Source organism: Pelophylax lessonae, assembly GCF_965119305.1.
Source record: "Pelophylax lessonae genome assembly, chromosome: 1".
Lineage (NCBI taxonomy): Eukaryota > Metazoa > Chordata > Amphibia > Anura > Ranidae > Pelophylax > Pelophylax lessonae.
The window spans coordinates 275298200-275318399 of NC_138768.1; the positions used below are offsets into that span (position 1 = coordinate 275298200).

The 20200-nt window shown below is 48.3% G+C and overlaps 2 protein-coding genes across 3 annotated transcripts in view; one reads left to right on the forward strand and one right to left on the reverse strand.

The window, feature by feature from the left end:
- The window catches only part of RNF185 (ring finger protein 185), a 28413-nt gene extending 24827 nt beyond the window's left edge, over nucleotides 1-3586 (reverse strand). Inside the window, exon 1 of the mRNA XM_082254851.1 lies at nucleotides 3511-3586. The gene's annotated coding sequence lies outside the window, so the exon portion shown is untranslated. The remainder of the gene's footprint in view (nucleotides 1-3510) is intronic.
- Nucleotide 3587: 1 nt separating this feature from the next.
- Nucleotides 3588-20200, forward strand: part of LOC309553557 (protein CUSTOS) — a 33236-nt gene continuing 16623 nt past the window's right edge. For both annotated transcript variants that reach the window (XM_082254823.1, XM_082254824.1), the window contains exons 1-5: nucleotides 3588-3707; nucleotides 8845-8905; nucleotides 16092-16190; nucleotides 16461-16531; nucleotides 19809-19899. In XM_082254823.1, the coding sequence (XP_082110949.1) occupies nucleotides 3608-3707; nucleotides 8845-8905; nucleotides 16092-16190; nucleotides 16461-16531; nucleotides 19809-19899 (422 nt within the window). In that variant the 5' untranslated portion in view covers nucleotides 3588-3607. The remainder of the gene's footprint in view (nucleotides 3708-8844; nucleotides 8906-16091; nucleotides 16191-16460; nucleotides 16532-19808; nucleotides 19900-20200) is intronic.

The following is a 20200-nucleotide window of genomic DNA, read 5'->3' on the forward strand; positions in this document are numbered from 1 at the left end:
CATCACATACAGGAATGCTACTGTAATGGAAATCACAACATGGGCTGAGGAATACTTCCAGAAAACATTGTCGGTGAACACAATCCACCGTGCCATTTGCTGTTGCCAGCTAAAACTCTAAAGGCCAAAAAAGAAGCCATATCTAAACATAATCCAGATGCTCAGGCGGTTTCTCTGGGCCAAGGCGCATTTAAAATGGACTGTGGCAAAGTGGAAAACTGTTCTGTGGTCAGACGAATCAAAATTTGAAGTTCTTTTTGGAAAACTTGGATGCCATATCATCCGGACTAAAGAGGACAAAGACAACCCAAGTTGTTATCAGCGCTCAGTTCAGAAGCCTGCATCTCTGATGGTATGGGGGTTGCATGAATGCGTGTGGCATGGGCAGCTTACACATCTGGAAAGGCACCATCAATGCTGAAAGGTATATCCAAGTTCTAGAACAACATATGCTCCCATCCAGACGTCGTCTCTTTCAGGGAAGACCTTGCATTTTCCAACATGACAATGCCAGACCACATACTGCATCAATTACAACATCATGGCTGCATAGAAGAAGGATCCGGGTACTGAAATGGCCAGCCTGCAGTCCAGATCTTTCACCCATAGAAAACATTTGGCGCATCATAAAGAGGAAAATGCTACAATGAAGACCTAAGACAGTTGAGCAACTAGAAGCCTGTATTAGACAAGAATGGGACAACATTCCTATTCCTAAACTTGAGCAACTTGTCTCCTCAGTCCCCAGACGTTTGCAGACAGTTATAAAAATGAAGAGGGGATGCCACACAGTGGTAAACATGGCGTTGTCCCAACTTTTTTGAGATGTGTTGATGCCATAAAATTTAAAATCAATTTATTTTTCCCTTAAAATTATACATTTTCTCAGTTTAAACATTTGATATGTCATCTGTTGTATTCTGAATAAAATATTGAAATTTCCACATCATTGCATTTTCTTTTTATTCACAATTTGTACAGTGTCCCAACTTTTTTGGAATCGGGTTTGTATATTATATATATATATATATATATATATATATATATATATATATATATATATATATATATATATATATATATATATATATATACACACACATACATACATACACAATTTTTTTTTTCCTCGTTTTGTTATTTTTAATAAATTTGCAAAGATTTCAAAACACACTTCTTTCACGTTATCATTAGCCCCGGTTCACACTAGGGCGACCTGTGAGGCGACCTGGTCGCCTCACAGGTCGCCTCCCATAGGGAAGCTACGGACCCGTTCTAATAGGAGCGACACAAGTCGCTCCGACCTAGAAAAAGGGTCCGGAGCTTCTTTGGGGCGACCAGGAGGCGACCGCCATAGACTTCAATGTTATGAAGTCTGTGGCGGCCGCTCCGAGGTCGCAGCGCGCTGCTCGCACCGCGATCTCGGAGGTCGCCCCTGAAAGTAGCGTCGCGCCAGTGTGAACCGGCGCTTACGGGGTATGGTTTGTAGAATTTTGAGGAAAATAATAGATTTAATCCATTTTGGAATAAGGCTGTAACATAATAAAATGTGGCGCTGTGAATACTTTTAGGATGCACTGTAACGTCCCACCGGGAGACCCAAGTAACCAACCGGCAGTCCCAACAAAGCTGGATTTGGCCTTGTTCGGGTCTCCAATGTAGTAACCCGGAAGCTAAGTCACTTCCGGTTTACTAATGCTAATGGCGCCGATTTAAAAAAAGTGACAGTATTAAAAAGAAAAAAAAAAAACATATTTCAGGATTTTGAAAACTTTGAAGTGCAGTGGAGGGATCCTTCCATAAAGAGTACCTGTCACTGCTTATTACATTCCTTGTGACAGCAATAAAATTGATTAGATTTTTTTTTTTTTTTTTTTTAAACTGTGCTAAAAATAAAATAGGATTTTTTTTTTTTTTTTTTAAATGCACCCCTGACACCGTGAGCTCCCACACGAAAGAAAACCAACACGGAAGTCTCGCCCGGGAATGAAAACGGTGTTCCAACCACACATGTGAGGTATATCGCTGGGATCGCCAGAGCGAGAACAATAATTCTAGAAAAAGGCCTCCTCTGTAACTCTAAACTGGTAACCGTTCATTTTTAAAGTGTCGCCTATGGAAATTTTTAAGTACCGTAGTTTGTCACCATTCCACGAGTGTGCAATTTTGAAACCATGACATGTTAGGTATCTATTTACTTGGCATGACATCAAAAATTGGGCTAACTTTACTGTTTAGTTTTTTTTTTTTAAATGCAGTGAAATTTATTTTTTTCCGAAAAAATTGCGTTTGAAAGACTGCTGCACAAATACCGCATGGCAAAAAATATTGCAATGACCCATTTTATTCTCGAGTCTTTGCTTAAAAAAAAAATTAATATATATATATATATATATATATATATATATATATATATATATATATATACACACACACACACACACATATACACACATGCATACACACACACATGCATACACACACACATGCATACACACACATATATATTTTACAAGTCAAAAATCAGTATTTTTTTGCTAGAAAATTACTAAGAACCCCCATACTAATATATATATATATATATATATATATATATATATATATATATATATATATATATATATAGTTTGGGGTTTCTTAGTAATTTTCTAGCAATAAATACTGATTTTTGACTTGTAAACAACAAGTGTCAGAAATAGGCCTGGTCTTTAAGTGGTTAAAGTGAAACAAGTACCTAGAATTGGCTTGCCATCAGCCTCTTGCAGAACAGCACTATGAGCCAAGCAATACACTGATAGGAGAAGAGAGCAGAGTGCGGAGCTCATCAGTCTGCTGTTGCTCCTTCCTTGTCTAGCCACAGGTTGGGGGCGGGGAGGTGACCAGGCTGTATAACTAAACTGCAACAGAGAAAAGTCAGGTCACCAGTGTGGCAGCGCTGTGAAATCTAAGTAGTGGATGGACAGAAATACAAGAAAACCTGAAGTTGATCTTTTAGCAGTTTAGCCAGGATCCCCCATCTACAGAGAGGTGAGAAGAGGCTGGGCCATGGCCTGTCTATGATGGACATTGCAGAATTAGCAGGACTCCTGGCCCAGCTCCAGCAATTGTCTGCTCACTAAACCTCCAGCCATTCTAATGAGATTATCAGGCGATCATAGAGAAGAAGAGGGTCACCTGTCCATAGCTCTATGACAGCTGTCATCACTTCTATCACCAGGGAACCTTCCTAGATTGTAACCAAAGGAAGCACTCACAGTCCCGGTATGCTGGGCGAGTCGTGTCCGACTGCCAGTGCCTTCTTCTAATGCCAGTTAGCAGCTCTTCCTCCACACTAGGGTTACCACCTAGTCCCTTTAAACCAGGACACACATTAATTACACAGGTTCTGTGGCTGAGTAAGGTGCTAATTAAACTCACTTAGTGCCTCATAACCTGTGTAATTATTATATTTCCTGGATTAAAAGTATGAGGTGGCGACCCTTGTCCCCACTCACGGCTGACCCAACTCACCTCACACACAGCACGATCCACCATCACCAGCCCCGTCCACGTCACTGCCGGGGAGTGCGCAACACGTGACAGCTACAGGAGCACGTGACCCGGGAAGATGGCGGCGCCCAGGAGAAACTCGCCTGAGGATGATTCTGACAGCAGCAATAGTGATGAAGAGAGGGAACGGCTGAAGGAGGCGGCATGGGAGCACCCGGGTGAGAGGAGAAGGGTGTCTACTTCCGCTGTGTATTTACATGGCGGCGGGGGGAGTCACGTGTTTATTGTAAGTGTGCTCATGGGATGTGAGGGAAGGTGGACTCTACCTGCTCTGGAGGGATATCTGAGCTCCGAGGTCAATATCAAGATGGGTTCCCAATTATTGATATGCTTCACTTCACCTTCCCATTTATTGGTGTCTAGCTAAAAAAAATCGCCCAGTTGCGAGGCCCTTCCTCTGCGGGGCGACGGCCAGTCACAAGGCCCTTCCCCCCCTGCGGGGCGACGGCCAGTCGCGAGGCCTTTCCCCCCTGCGGGGCGACGGCCAGTCACGAGGCCCTTCCCCCCCCCCTGCGGGGCGACGGCCAGTCACGAGGCCCTTCCCCTCCTGCCTGGCGACGGCCAGTCGCGAGGCCCTTCCCACCCCCCTGCGGGGCGACGGCCAGTCACGAGGCCCTTCCCCTCCTGCCTGGCGACGGCCAGTCGCGAGGCCCTTCCCACCCCCCTGCGGGGCGACGGCCAGTCGCGAGGCCCTTCCCACCCCCCTGCGGGGCGACGGCCAGTCGCGAGGCCCTTCCCGCCCCCCTGCGGGGCGACGGCCAGTCGCGAGGCCCTTCCCGCCCCACTGCGGGGCGACGGCCAGTCACGAGGCCCTTCCCCTCCTGCCTGGCGACGGCCAGTCGCGAGGCCCTTCCCCTCCTGCGGGGCGACGGCCAGTCGCGAGGCCCTTCCCGCCCCCCTGCGGGGCAACGGCCAGTCGCGAGGCCCTTCCCGCCCCCCTGCGGGGCGACGGGCAGTCGCGAGGCCTTTCCCCCCTTCGGGGCGACGGCCAGTCGCGAGGGCCTCCCCCCCCCTCTGCGGGGCGACTGCCAGTCACGAGGCCTCCCCCCCCCAGTCGCGAGGCCCTTCCCCTGCGGGGCGACGGCCAGTCGCGAGGCCCTTCCCCTGTGGGGCGACGGCCCGCCCCCGAGGCCCTTCATCTGCGGGGTGACGGCCCACCCCCAATGCCCTTCCTCTGGGATGTGACGCCAAACCTGGAGATCCTGTACACACAAGATAGCTCAGAAAGCAGACACATCCACAAGACAAGATATGAGGCACTTTCAGGAGTTTGGCTGCAAAGGTTTTTTTTTTCCAATAATTTAATTGAAGTTTCTGCATGTATACAACAAAACAAACATTGAGGAAAAAATAGGTGTATAGAACACCAACCAGATGTTATACATATACTGTACATGTAGACTCCCAACCCTACAATAGCTATGTTTTAGTCATACAGGCTAATATACAGAACTCTGCAGAGGTTTACATGGACAACAATTAAGGTAGCCTGAACGTATTTTCTAGCGTTAGCACTGTTAAATTGTTGGCTGGGCGCCATTTGCAGGTCACTAAGTTATTCCACTCGTTTCCTGGACTAATGCTGGCTATGCACCTATAGGTTTTTTAGACGAGAATATTCGTATGAAAATTCTCTGAACATTCGATGAATGGACAAATGTTCAAAAATTGTCTTTTGCTTTTAACATTCAATTTTAAAACGAATGTAGTATCTGAGCGATAATCGCATACACTGCCCGAAAATTTGTTGGATCGAGAAAAGTTTTTCTTCCTGCCCCTTCAAATTTTCCCGTCACTGCAGTCAAAAACGGACATCGATTTGACCCCATGAATGATTAGAAAATCAAATCACTTTTCTTAAAATGAAAACTTCCGAACGAAAATGTATACATGTATGGCCAGCATAACTCTTCGTGTTCTCTAAATATACAGGCTATTCCTTCTGTTGTTTATAATATATGCTGCTACCAGACTCGCCCCCCCCCCCCCTTACGTACCACTTAGTGTCAATCAAGTCGCCCCATTATGCCAGTCCGTGCCCTGGCTTCTGCTCCCCCAATAAAAAAAAAAATCAAAATACTAACAACATGCAAATACATTTACACCACTATCATGGGAGGAAGGGGGCAGGGGGGCAATTGCCCCCCGCGCCGCTGTGATGCCCCATAAAAAGGCTGCACCACTTCTGCTACAGACATGCCTAAAGTAATCCTGGTGAAGAGAAGTAAAATTCCACACCTACTGAGTGCGGGATGAAGACAAGGACAGGGCGCAGGCCTCCCCCCCCCCCCCCCAGCATGAATGGTGTAAACTGTGTCTGAGCAGAGGCCGGTTCCATGCCCCTCTGGAGACTCCTACCCCGGCCAGCCCTGAGTTTGGCCAGTGAGTAGAAAGTACCTGGAGTGGAGCTTCAGCCTGGAATGGGGGTCAGGAGGAGGGCTGAGTCACTGCACCATGGGCCTCTGGTTTGTACTTGCCCCCTGGGCCGAAAGTTGTCAGTCTGCCCCTGACCACAATCCTTGCCTCAAAATATTACCCAAACTGGCCTCTTCACTCCTCCCAAGGCATTCTGCTATGTAGCTTCCTTGCCCCCACCTCACATCCTTCAGTTCAGGACTTCCCAGAGCCCTTTTCACTGGAATTTCCTACCTCATTCTGTCCTGCTATCTATGCTATGCCATTCGGCTTTAGGCAGTCCCTGAAAACTCATCTCTTCAGGGAAGCCTTATCCTGCTTCTATTTAATAAACTACTTTCTCCATTATCTCATCCCTCACAGTTATTACCTTTTGTTTCACTTGCCTCTCCCTATTAGGCCTCTTGCACACTGTGCATTTTTGACGCTGCTCCTATGGGTGCCAGGAGTAGCAGCGTTTTGGCAGAAAGAAAAAAAATGCTTGATACGTGTTAACGCTAGGCGCATTTAGCATTTGAGTATTATATCATTTCACTGACAAGAATGAATTGATATTCTGGCCAGTGAAATGGATTAACACCCAAGCGTTTGACGCATCTAAACATGTTACATGTCTTTACAAGCGTCAAGCATTTTTTTTCTGCCAAAACACTACTGCCAGGAATAAAAGGCCTCTAGGACAGTGTTTCTCAACCTTTTGTCAGCCAAGGAACCCTTTAAAATGATAGACAATCTCAAGGCACCCTTTAAAATTATGGACAGTCTCGAGGCACCCCATTCTAAAATGTAAAAAACTATTATAATAGCTTTACACAATGCAGAAACATCCACACGTAGGACACGCAACTCAAGAGGTGATTATTCCTTTCAAAACAAATACACTTTTGCACACTGGTACTGACTAGTATTCCAATGTTTCTCTTCTTCCTCAACTCCTCTCTACCAGTCAGCTAACGTCACCCAAGTGCTGAAGGAGAGGGGCACAGGAGGGCCAAACAAGGATTCTGTGGAGGCAGCAGACATCCTCCTCCTAAACTGATGTCATTGGCTGTTAGAGTGCCAGTGTCAAGAAAGGCTTTGTGTAACTAAAAGGCTTGATCCACCTGCTGGTTTATATACCATTTTTGATCAATTTGTATTCATTTTGCCAAGCACCCCAGGGTGCCTGGGCACCCTTTTTGAAAAAGGCTGCTCTAGGTCAAAGAGCAAAACTGTCCAGTGTGTTAAAAGCCTTAGATTGTAAGCTCTACCGAGCAGGAGGACCTTCTTAAAGTGTTACTAAACCCACAACAGTACAATCAGTCTGTATATACAGTAAAGCATGCTTGTTATTGTTATACTCGTAGAACCTAAGGGGTTAACCCGCCGCATTGTGTAAAAAGGCTGTTTGATCCTGTCTTCTGATTCTCCCCTTCTTCCACAGTCCCCAATCCATCTGCTGATAGTACAGATTCTTAGGGGCACACTGTGCATGCTCAGTTCGGTGTGTATTGCTAAAGTTTTTTTTTTTTTTTTTTTGGAGAGGTGCATTTGATCAGCACAGGGTCAGGGGTCATGCAGCCTCATAGGACTGTCAGAGGAGAATAAAAACTCCTCCTACAAGCTTTAACCAGTGCCCGCCTGGACACTGACAGAAGTCACCAGACTGCTTTATACTGCTACGAAGAAAAGGTTTTTAGCAGTTTATATTTACTAAAATACCGTATTTTTCGCCGTATAAGACGCACCCAATTTTAAAGGAGGAAAATCTAGAAAAAAAAGATTCTGAACCAAATACTGCAGTAAAATATTTTATATCAACAGGTGATGGTATAGGCATGGCACAGGTGATGGTATAGGCATGGTACAGGTGAGGGTATAGGCATGGCACAGGTGATGGTATAGGCATGGTACAGGCATGGCACAGGTGAGGGTATAGGCATGGCACAGGTGAGGGTATAGGCATGGCACAGGTGATGGTATAGGCATGGCACAGGTGAGGGTATAGGCATGGCACAGGTGATGGTACAGGCATGGCACAGGTGAGGGTTTAGGCATGGCACAGGTGAGGGTTTAGGCATGGCACAGGTGAGGGTATAGGCATGGCACAGGTGAGGGTATAGGCATGGCACAGGTGAGGGTTTAGGCATGGCACAGGTGATGGTTTAGGCATGGCACAGGTGATGTTTTAGGCATGGCACAGGTGATGGTACAGGCATGGCACAGGTGATGTTTTAGGCATGGCACAGGTGATGGTACAGGCATGGCACAGGTCGGCTTCAATCACTTACCTGCTCTCCTGGGCTGCCTGCGAGACGTCCATGGCGCTGCTCCTCTCCTCTCGTCCTCTTCTTCTGACAGCGGCGGGATTCCGGGAACCGTCCACGGCGCTGCTCCTCTCGTCCTCTTCTGTCTTCTTTGATGGCGGCTCTCTCGGTCTTCCGATCGGTCCAGCGGGAAGGAGATCGGGCAGTGACAGTGCGTGACTGACGCACGCACCGGCACCGCCCCCATTGCGACGTCAGCAGGCAAAATGTGTATTTGTCGTATAAGACGCACCAACCTTTCCCCCCCAGTTTTGGGGAAGAAAAAAAGTCTTATACGGCGAAAAATACGGTAATTGCATTTCCATGTTCTGTGTACTATGGGAGACCAGATATAGTGAATGCAGGCTCCTGGGTTTAGTAACACTTTAATCCTTTTGTCTTGCATTGTTTTGCACTGTCCCCCTTTATCTCTTTATTTTGTAAAGCACTGCTGCATTTATTGTGAAAATTTTGTAATGACCAGTTTAGCAAATATTAAACAGCTGGGTATTGTCTATTTCTACGCCTTCTTTAAGTGTCATTTGAGCTTATGCTAGCATTTCCCTTTATCAGATTTGTGACTTTTGCGTTACAGGTGTCAAGAAATGTGTTCAGCATCAGCAGGATTCTGTTGCAACAGTTATGCCAAGTCTACGGTACATATTTTTCATTGCAATATTTATTACACTGACCTATTCATCGACACATTAAGTGCATTGGTCCATGCTATGGCCATACAGATACACATACACACTCTAGAGCAGGGATCCTCAAATTACGGCCCTCCAGCTGTTGCAGAACTACACATCCCATGAGGCAATGTAAAACTCTGACATTCACAGACTTGACTAGGCATGATGGGAATTGTAGTTCCCAAACAACTGAGGGCCATAGTTTGAAGACCCCTGCTCTAGAATCAGTTTGTTCAGTTGCCAAATAGCATACTTTTATGTTTCTAGATTATAGGAAGAAACCCACAGAGACACCGAAGTATATTACACTGTACATTCTGTGGAGATCATGACCTGGTGGCTATTGAACCAAGGTGCTCAGTATAAACCACTAAACTACTCTTGTGCCATGTGGCTTCATATATTGTAAATAGTTTTTAAAAAGTAAGGGCTCATTCACACCAACCCACACCCTAATACTCCCGCAGGCTGGTATCTTTGTGTAAGAGTGGTGCTTTGCATTTTTTTTTTTATATAATCTTTATTTTAGTTTTCAAGAATTCAAACATACAAACAGGAAAAAAACTTATCAATCAGAAACAGTACGTACAAAATACAACACATAGGGGTGAGCGACCCCTAGAGGCAATGTAGGCAATGACAAGAATGACCATGAATCTCCTGGAACAGTAGAACCTCATGTATAGGGGCAAAGACGTATGGGCAAGGGCCGTAGCCCAAACATGCAACAACTAAACATTTCAATCTCCCTGATATATGCCCTATACTCCAGAGGTGAGGTAGGTGAAGCCAGAAAAGCCAGGGTCAGTAAGATAGAGGCAGCCGCCTAGGGGGAAGGGGGCAAGGAGGAGGAGACAGAAGGGGGGCAAGAAGGGGAGGGGGGGGGAAGGGACAGAAAGTGGGGAGAATGAGTCTATGGGTCATGAGGTTAAAAATACAGCAAACGGGTATGACTGGGGCTCAGCAGCATCACCACGCGTGCCGGGCTGTACCGGATTGGTGATAAAGGAAAGTCACGAGTCAGGTGCTGCGGTCAGTGCAGAAACAGGGCCACCTGAGCTGGAAGAAGTATAGTTAATCCAAACTGCCCACTTCGCATAGAACTTTTCGTACCGATCTTTGCAGCGAGCCATCCACTCCTCAGCCGACATGATATTGTTCAGTAACTTTATCCAGTCCGCCCTGTCCGGCACCCTCGCCTGTTTCCAGAATATTGGGACCAGACGACGGGCAGCGTTCAACAGGTGCGGCAAAACACTCTTCTTATAGTGGCTAAGAGGGATGGACGGCACGTGCAGCAAAAAGTGTCGTGGGTCATCCGGGATGTCCACGTCCAGGATTGCCAGGACCTGCGCTCGGATGTCCGTCAAGAAAGACCGCAGGAGCGGGCACTCCCACCAAATGTGTAGGAATGTGCCCCGGTCCCCGCAGCCCCTCCAACAGCGGTCCGAGGTTCCCGGGAAGATCCGTGCAAGCCTGAAGGGTACCCTGTACCACCTTGTCATCAATTTATAACCATTTTCCTGCATCTTAGTATCAACCGTACTGGAGTGAGTCAGGTGGTACATGTGGGTCAGTTGCTGCTCGGAAAAGGTACATTGCAGGTCTCTCTCCCACTCCCGCACGAATAAAGGCCTGGACTCCTGGTCCATAGGGCAAAGAAGTTGGTACAGGAGCGCAATAGAGTGGCAAATCGGGTGTTCGGAAATGCAGAGCTTCTCAAACAGGGACATCAGCGTCGGAGATCGAATCACCCCCATCTTTGGAAGAAGGAAGTGAGTCAGCTGGCGGTAACGCCAGGAGTCCATCGGGAACCTCCCGTAACGTTCCCTGAGCTCCGATAGGGGCAATATCCTCCCCTCTTGTGCAAAGCGTCCACAGTGTGTCTCCCCACCAGCCGCCCACGTTCCAAAGAAGGAGACATCCTCCCCTGGAAGGAACCACAGGTAACCCCCGAGCGGCGCCAGTGGAGAGATCGCCACCGACAGCTGTTGTTTGGCATTTACCGCGTCCCATACCTGCAGGGCGTGGGTCGTGGATGGGGAAACCCATGTGGAGAGGCCCCTGTGCGCTCCGGGAAGCCAAGGGGCGTGAGCTAGGTTCCTGCCTGCCATGTATTTTTCCATAGGTACCCATAATTTGTCCCGGGCATGGTGGTGCCAGTCCAGGATTCTCTGCAATGCTATCGCTTCATAATATCTCCGCACCACGGGGATCCCCAAACCACCCGCCCGCTTGGATCGCTGTAGGAGGCGAAGAGCCAAGCGGGGACGCTTATTATTCCACACGAAACGTGTAAATAGGCTGTTGAGGCTTGAAAAGAAAGACCCCGGTAGGCGCACAGGAAGCATCTGTAAATAAAAGAGAATGCGTGGCAGGATGTTCATTTTGAGCACATTCACCCTCCCAATCCATGTCAGGGTCAGTTTAGTCCAGTCAGTCAGGTCCCGCCGAATCGTATTCAACAGGGGTACGTAGTTGAGCCCGAACACGTCTGTAGAGCAGTCAGGCAGGTAAACCCCCAGGTATTTGAGTTTGGAATGGCACCAGGTGAACGGAAAGGAGGATTGCAAGGCCGCAGCCGTATCCCGGGGGATGGTGAGGGGCAGAATCTCTGACTTGTCAAAGTTGATTTTAAAATTGGATAGGGTATGAAAGGACCTAAGCTCAGACATCAGGACTGGAAGCGATGTCTGAGGTCTGGTAATGTAAAAAAGGACATCGTCCGCATAAGCAGACAATTTATGTTCTGTGGGGCCCACCGTGACCCCCCCAATGTCCGAGTTCTCCCTGACTCTCGCCAAAAAAGGCTCCAGGGTCAGGGCGAAGAGCAGCGGCGAAAGGGGGCAGCCCTGGCGCGTGCCATTGCGGATCGGAAAGGGGAGGGATAGGTGACCACCCGCCTTCACCCTAGCCTCCGGTGACGCATATAGCGCCACCACCCAGCTCGTCATCCGGGGACCCAGGCCCAATTGCTCCAGAACCAAGCGCATGTACAGCCAATCCACCCTGTCAAATGCCTTTTCGGCGTCCGTGGACAGTAGAAGACAGGGCGGATGGTGTGGATGGGAACCAACCCAGTGTATGAGTTGAAGAGCCCTGTTGGCATTATCACGGGCCTCCCGGCCCGCAATAAACCCCGTCTGGTCCGGGTGGATCACCGAGGGTAGCAGGGGCTTTAGACGGTCAGCCAAGATCCTAGCAAGGATCTTGACATCCGTGTTGATCAACGATATAGGTCGATAGCTACTGGGCAATGTGAGGTCTTTACCGTCTTTAGGGAGGACAGTGATGTGAGCCAGAAGGGCATCCCTCGTGGCCGGGCTGCCTCGCGCCAGGGCGTTAAAGTATCTGCACATAGGGGACAACAGGGAGGAGCGAAATTTGAAATAGTAGGCATTGGTATAGCCGCCAGGGCCCGGGCTCTTGCCCTTCGGCAGAGCCTTGAGGGCCAGTTCGAGCTCCTGTTCCGAGATGGGCCGTTCAAGGGTTGCAACGGAGCGGGTGGTCAGATGGGGGACATCAGCCTCTGCGAGGTATTGCCGGATTCTATCACTCCTCGCCGCCTCTGCTGCCTCAGAGAGGGGAGGCGAAAGGTTATAGAGCCGGAAATAATATTATCGGAACGCATCCGCAATCTGAGACGGGATTTGGGTGATCTGGCCCTGAGGAGTCTGCAATTTAGGAATGTGGGTGGAGGCCCGTTGCCTACGGAGCGCTCTAGCCAGCAAGCGCCCGCACTTGTTGCCATATTCGTAGAACTTATGGGACATGTACCTGAGGCGGCTACGGATCTGCGTCTCCAAGAGCGCAGACAGCGCCTCCCGAAGGCCCTGTAAGGTTTGAAGAGCACCTGGCTCCCGGGATCTCTTATGAGACAGCTCTGCCTCCCGGATCTGCGGCAAAAGCCGATTAAGGTCCGCTAGCCGTTCTTTCCGCAAGCGCGGCCCCTGCAAGATCAATTCTCCCCGCACGACCGCCTTATGTCCCTCCCAGATCGCCGACGGGGCAACCTCCTCGCTGTCGTTTTCGCGGAAATAATTGGAAATCGTGTCAGTCACCGATAGCGCCACTACTGCGTCGTCTAAGAGGTTCTCGTTCAAGCGCCACGTCCAGTGACGTTCCACACAGTGTAGGAAATCCAGCTGTACGGTTACTGGGGCATGGTCAAAGAGGGTATGGACAGAAATGTCCGCTCCCGTCAGAGAGTCCAGTCTAGTTTGATCGATTAAAAGCAGGTCAATACGGGTGTAGGAGTCGTGAGTTGCAGAGTAGTAGCTAAAGTCACGCCGGGAGGGGTGGAGAAGTCGCCAGCAGTCCACTAGGCCGTGCGCCTGCAGCAGCCGGAGGAGTCGACGGTGCGCTGCGAAAGAGTGTGCTGATCTACCCGTGGACGTATCAGCGCGAGGGTCTAAGCAGAAGTTAAAATCTCCCCCTAAGACCAGCTGGCCCTCCCGAAAGGTGGCCAGCAAGTCCAGGGTCGACTCGAGGAAGGACAGCTGACCCGAGTTCGGGGCGTAAGGGGAGGCCAAGGTCAGTGGGCGCCCATATAGGGTCCCCTTCAGAAAAACGTATCGGCCCTGCGCATCCGAGAGGGAGTCTGTCGGGACAAAAGGAAAGTCTCTGTGTAGTGCAATAGCGACTCCCGCGGACTTCGGTCTCGGAGAGTGGCCGTGGAACCATTGGTTATACAAATGAGTGGGCAGTCTGGGCATGGATTGGGGGGCAAAGTGCGTCTCCTGCAAGAAGACCACCTGTGCACCCAGTCTACGCAGTTCAAGCCACAACTTACCTCTCTTAAATTGGGAGCTCAGTCCTCGGACGTTATACGTCAGGATCTTTAATGGAGCCTTTCAAAAGGTGTCAGGACCAAGGACCCGAGCGCCCCGCGCTGGAGCAGGAGAGAGACCCGGCTGCACCGCCAGCCACCCGGCAGCGGACCCTGTAAAATAAGCATCAACAACACGTGACCCACAGACTCAAAAGACAGGGGGGAAGGGGGGGGGGACAGTACAGAAACAATACAACCCAACAAGTACAGTGCTGGGGCGAGGGCACCCCGGAGAGGCCGGGGACCACCCGCCACCCCAGAAAAAAGAAAAAACACAAGCCGCAGCCAGCCAGGGGAGACCCCAGCCACCCCACCCGAAGGGGGTGTGATGGGAGGGGTCCCGGCCCCGACCGCCAACAGCATATGCCCCAAAAAAGCAGGGCTAAACTCGCGCTCATCGGAGCACCAGAACACAAGAAAAACCTGTGCATAAAAAACAAAAGGGGGAAAAAATGGTAGGGCAGGAGGAGCGAGGGCACTCCGCCATGTTTGTAAGGAGAGAACAAATGCGGACCGCCAGGTCCAACCGGAGCCAAACAGGGGAAGGGACTAGGCTGCAAACGACAGTCTATAATTGAAAGAAGAGGGGGGCCCCGCCAACTTGAGCACTCAAGGCCTACCGGCAGGGACCTACCGCCAAGGTTCCACCGGCAATGCCAGCACAATAGAGTCACGTCCAGGGGCGGGACCCCTCGATCCGGGCAACTTGCAAAGTTCCTGATGCAGCCGCAAAAGGAGGGAGAGTGCACAGTTCCGTCAAGCCTTCAAGGCCTCAGGGGTCCGGGCTGGGAGGCCTGTTGCAGGAACGATTACGGTTGCGGCCGCGCCGGCGCGCTGAGCGCCAGGGTGGTGTGCGGGACGGCAAGGGTAGATCAGGTGTAGTGCGCCAATCCGGAATTTCCACTGGAGGGAGATCAAGCTGGGCAAGAAAGTGAGGCAGATCGTCCCGGTTCCTCAGGACGTGCTGCTTACCGTTCTTAGTGACCGAGAGGCTGAAGGGGAAGCCCCAACGATAGGTCAGGTCGGCTTCCCTAATCGCCTCCAGCAAGGGTTTCAGGGCTCTACGCTGCATCAGAGTGCGGCGGGAAACATCCGGGTACAAGGACAGTCGCGCTCCATCAAAGTCAATGGTGGGGACCCCGCGCATGTGGTACATTATGCGATCCTTCACCGTGTACTTGTGAAGTTTGCAGATAATGTCCCGGGGTCTATCCGGGTCATCCGAGGGAGGGCGCAGGGCCCTGTGAGCCCGGTCAATTTCAATGTGGTCCGGGGCATCATGGCCTAGAATCTGCTTGAATATCCCCTGGAGGGTAGGGACAATGTCTCTTGCTGCAGTGGCTTCAGGGAGGCCCCGGATGCGAATGTTCCCCCTGCGGCTCCTATTCTCCACATCATCCAGCTGGTCTAGAAGGGACTCGATACGCCGGTCTTGGAGCTTGCAGCGGTCCGAAAAAATCTGCATCACAGGGATGATATCATCCAGTTTGGTCTCTATAGTCTCTACTCTGTGGCCCAGGTGCGTAGCGTCTGCCTTCACTGCCTCAATCTCCTGGCGCAGGGCCTTCTCAACCCGATCAGCCAGCCTGTCCAGGTCAGCGGCCGTGGGGAGAGATAGAATGTGGGCCCGCAAGTCTATGGTATCTGTTAGGGCTGCAGCTGCCATCGGGCCGGCCCGATCAGAGATAGAGCTGGTGGAGGCAGGGGAAGGCGGCGCCGTGGGATCCAGGTGCGGGGAGAGAATAGGAGAGAGCGCGCTCACCCCAGGCTCCCGGAGGTCCGCCGCCATCTTGGGTGTAGTAGGCCCGGACCGGCGGCTGCCGGAGAAGAAGTCGCCGATGGAGCTGGAGCGAGGCCGAGGCGTCCGCTGAGGCTGCGGGGACGGTCGCCTCTTGGGAGGCATCCGGGGAAGGAGCAAAGCGGGTGTCTCTGAGGGTATTAGCAGCGGTATTGCGGGCGAAGTGCCGGGAGCTCTCCTTCAGTGCGTCCTCACTCCACCATGCCGAGACCACGCCCCGTGCTTTGCATTTTTACAACGCAAGGCACTGTTAACTTTTTTTTTTCTATGATCATTTAAGTGTCACATAATTCCACTTTGTCCAAGTCTATGCACCATGGTGTGGTTTGGTGAGTTGCACTGTGTAAAATGCATCCATACAACCCACCTCAGCGCAGTGTTAAGATGTGAATAAGGCGCTTATAAAAGAATTGTTTCCATGCATTGAGCCGGCATTGTTTAATGCAGATAAACGCCTCTTAGTGGCAGTAGTGTGAACAAAACCTAATGGGTGTTTATGTAATCTTGTAATGTCTCTAAAGGGCTCGCCCTGACAACCATGAGCATGATGGGAATGAACTACAAACTACACCTGAATTTCGTGCACATGTGGCCAAGAAGCTTGCTTCCATATTGGACAGGTAAATTAAGTATTTTTTTAATTCTTTTATTTCAAGTTTTATAGCAGAATAAAACTGAAAAATAGAGAAACAATAAAATTTTCAGGGGATACCCCTATTCCAAATGGAACCAGAAGAAAAGGTAGAAAACTAACAACCAACAAAAAACAAAATTACACTAGGCATATAAGATTGTGGCTGTGGAGCAATAAATGAAGTCATTTGATATTCTGATAAAGGCCACCTCGCCATATGCCCTTTATCTTTATCATCTTTTCTTGTGACTTTCAGCTGCATTAAAGAAATTCCAGGAAGCAGCAGTCTACAGGAGCCTAAAGAAGAAACTGAACCAGAGGAAGAAGGTAAGTTAAAGAGGTTGTAAACTCATACACACTTTTTTTTTTTTTTTGTTCGACCTGAAAGAGAAACACATAATGAGCTAGTATGCATCGCATACTAGCTCATTATGCAATACTTACCTTAGAACGAGCCCCCGCCGTGCAGTCTGCTTACCTGAATGACGGGCGACCTGTCCAGTCGCCCATCTTCCGGGATCGCGGCATCCGGCCATCTGATTGGCCGGAGCCACGGTGAAGTCACTCCTGCGCACGCGCGCGGGAGCCGATGGGCACGGGACTCTGAAGGAATGGCACCAGCGGCCGTTCCTTCAGAGCGCATGCGCCAGTGATGTCACTGGCTGCATGAAAGGTAAATATCTCCTAAACGGTGCATGTTTAGGAGATATTTACAGTACCTATAGGTAAGCCTTATCATAGGCTTACCTATAGGTAAAAGTGTCAGAGGAGGGTTTACTTCCTCTTTAAAGTATATGTAAAGAACATTTTTTTTTGTTTCACTGTGTAGAGAAGAGAATGTTTAAAACACTTTTTATTGCTATCTTTGTCCCATTGGGGAAATTTCTGTTTATTTCATAACCTAAACACACAAGAGGAAAAGAGGAAATCTCTCCAAAGTGAAGGAAATGTCATAGTTAACGGTATCATTGAAACAGATGTCCCCAGTAGCTTTCCCTTGTATTCCTGTTCTGGTGACTTCTCTTTCTGTTTTAATGACAGTGGCCACTAGGATAGATAGGGAGAGTAGGTCAACCTAGTGGAGTTACAGGGGGGATAAGCTTGCACAACTCTTGTAAATTTAAAACATGAAGCATATGCTGCTCCTAAATAACAAAGGAGTGCAAGCCCATTTATTAGGAGTGATCTGTTCTGTGGCTGTGACAGGCAGCGCAAAGGACATAGAATGAAGAGCTGCAAGCTCTGATCTTGCAGCTCTTTTTGTTCCCATGCATGGGCAGAGAGAGGGATGTGACCTGTCGGCTCACATCTGGTATGACAGGGTCGCACCTGGCGGGGATCTACAGCAGTTTTCTATATGAAAAACTGCCGTATTCCCTCTGTTAATCAGGTGCACAGTCTGCACACCCTATGCTAGTTGCTATTTCACTCTGTAATACGATCTTTTTATTCACGTTTTAGAGAAAAAAAACAAAGGAAGTATCACTTACAGGCAACTTGGATAAACAGAAATTGCGATAATTTTGGATACACAGAAAAAAAGATTGGTACAAACTCAAATACAAAGATTAGTCATAAAGGTGATTGTGCTATATATTAAGAGATTTTACTCTGCGATACCTACATCCCAAATTCAATGAGTATTAATTAAATACCAACTCCCCCTACTGGGTAGTTGGTAGTTCGGCTATGTGGGGACTTTATTGGTATCATACTCAAAATGTAGATCAACACATAGATTATATAAAAAATACATTTTATTTTAAATTGCAAATTTAAAAACATAAATTTTAACACAAAAAAACTAAAGAAGGTACATATATTACAATATTTTGTGACTATTGGCAATCAATGAATATATTGGAGATCCTCTTATGTTTTTTTCGATGGAGGCCTGAATGCTGCCAAATACAAAGATGTTGGGTGGCAATAAACAAGTGCCCATTCATGTGAAGTGTAAGCTCTTCACAGACGATATTTATACAGGAGTCAGATATGTCATTCTATAAATGACAGCCTAACCTTTACAGGAATTCTATTTTACATTGATATAGAAACAGATACAGGTGGTGCAGATAGACCCGAAACAGGTCTGCTCTGTTAATGTGCCACTTATGAAAGTGTCCTGCACCATTACAATGGCGCAAGAAGCCTAGCTAATTCCTTGCACAGGCGCTATGAAAAAACTGACAGAGTCTATACCAAGCTTAAAAATTAAGTTTTAGCTTGATGCACTTTAACTTAAATGCAAAAGTAATTGTTGACCAAACACATCTGCATCCATTAGATAAACATATTTTCCATTTTGTTCTTAATTGCAACTATTTTTATAGTCTTTTACTTCTGTTTAAAGAATAAGTTTACTTTTTAGAAAAAAATAATAAATGCACAATATTTTTGGAGGTAAAAAAAATGTGCATTTTTAAAAAAAAATTTTGGAGCCTATAAAGCATTGCACCAACGATCAGCAGATCTCTGGTGCCATGCAGGTCTCCTCCAGACCTGTCAGAGTATCTGTGTCCCTCTACATTCTATACGGCAAGCAGATAAAATCTGACATCGCCGTGGTAGTTCATTGTGAAATACAAGCTGACAGCCGCAATGGATGTCGGGGCTTGTAGTTCATTCACACACAGAGATGTGAGTATGAATGACACGGCCGTGTGGACGTAGCTGATTTCAAAAAGTGACAGCTAGTACGGGGAACTTCTCCCTGTACTGCTGCTGGGGGGTTTGGGGGGGGGGGGGATCGCACAGCAGCTGCAGCATTGAGAACATGTTCAATGTAACCTGCTCCCAAATGTGAACTTATCCTTTAAAAACAAAATTGAATTTAATTTTATTTTTTTACTTGTACAGAAAATAGTCTGCTTAATAAAAAAAAAAAAAGGGACATCTATTTTTATTTGCCTGTAGTATACTTTATACATTGTTAGTGCATTTTCTGTTAATAAGACCTCTATTAAGAGACCTTATGCCAGCTAAGAAACATATATAGAGAGAAAAAGTGGAGTTGCCTGTAATGTTTTTTTGTAGTTGCACGCTTTGAGGTTTGCTATGTTAAAGTTTCCTTTAATCACTATAGGCCACTATAGTAAGCCACTTGCTATGGGGGCATTTGTGCATGCTCGCTACCTAGGTGGCTCTTTGTGTATATGAAACACACAGCATATGGCTCAGCCCCACACCCCTTATCCCTCCTCACTGGCTGTGAGTTGACAGCAGTGGGAACCAACAGTTCCTGCTGCTGTGTCTGAGCCAATAAGGCAGGAGAGAGCCGAGAGAGCCTCTGCTCTCGTGCACATCGCTGGGTAGAGATCAGGCTCAGGTAAGGCAGTGGGGGGTAGCTGAAAACCAAAGGTTTTTTACTTTAATGCAAAGAATGCATAAAGGTTTAAAAAACTTCAACCTTTATAACCACTTTAAGATCCTTATCCTGGTGTGAAAGCTTTGTGAATTGAGCTTTATGGATAGTTTGTAATGAAGATGTTGATTTTTATTTGTCACTCTGCTACCATTTAACTAGACCTGTTCTCCTTTTTAATGTATTTTTTTACTTGGGGATTTAAGTCAAGTCACTTTCTCTCTTTTCTGTTGTTGGAAGGTTTTCGGTTATTAAGCACGTCCATTCCCGGGGATCCTGGCACTGTGGCACCTTCTACCCTTCCAAAGCGCAGGGCAGCATATTCTAGCAGGTGAGTTGACAAGGTTTTCCATCATGTATTAAACAAGATTATTTACGTACATTAGCTCAGCCCTCAAAATATCCGCTTGCATGAGGCGAGTGAAAATGAGCTAAGGGGGAGTGTGCAACCGCATCGGGGGGGGGGGGGGGGGGGTTTGTTGGGCATCAACGGCAGGCACATCTGGTATGACAGGGTCACTCCCAGCCTCCGCCCCCTGTCTTTCTCTTAGCAGGGCCTGCCATACTTTGGAGAATGATGAAACCACTATACTAGACAGCTGTTCCTCCTCACAGGCTGCTCCTGAACTAAT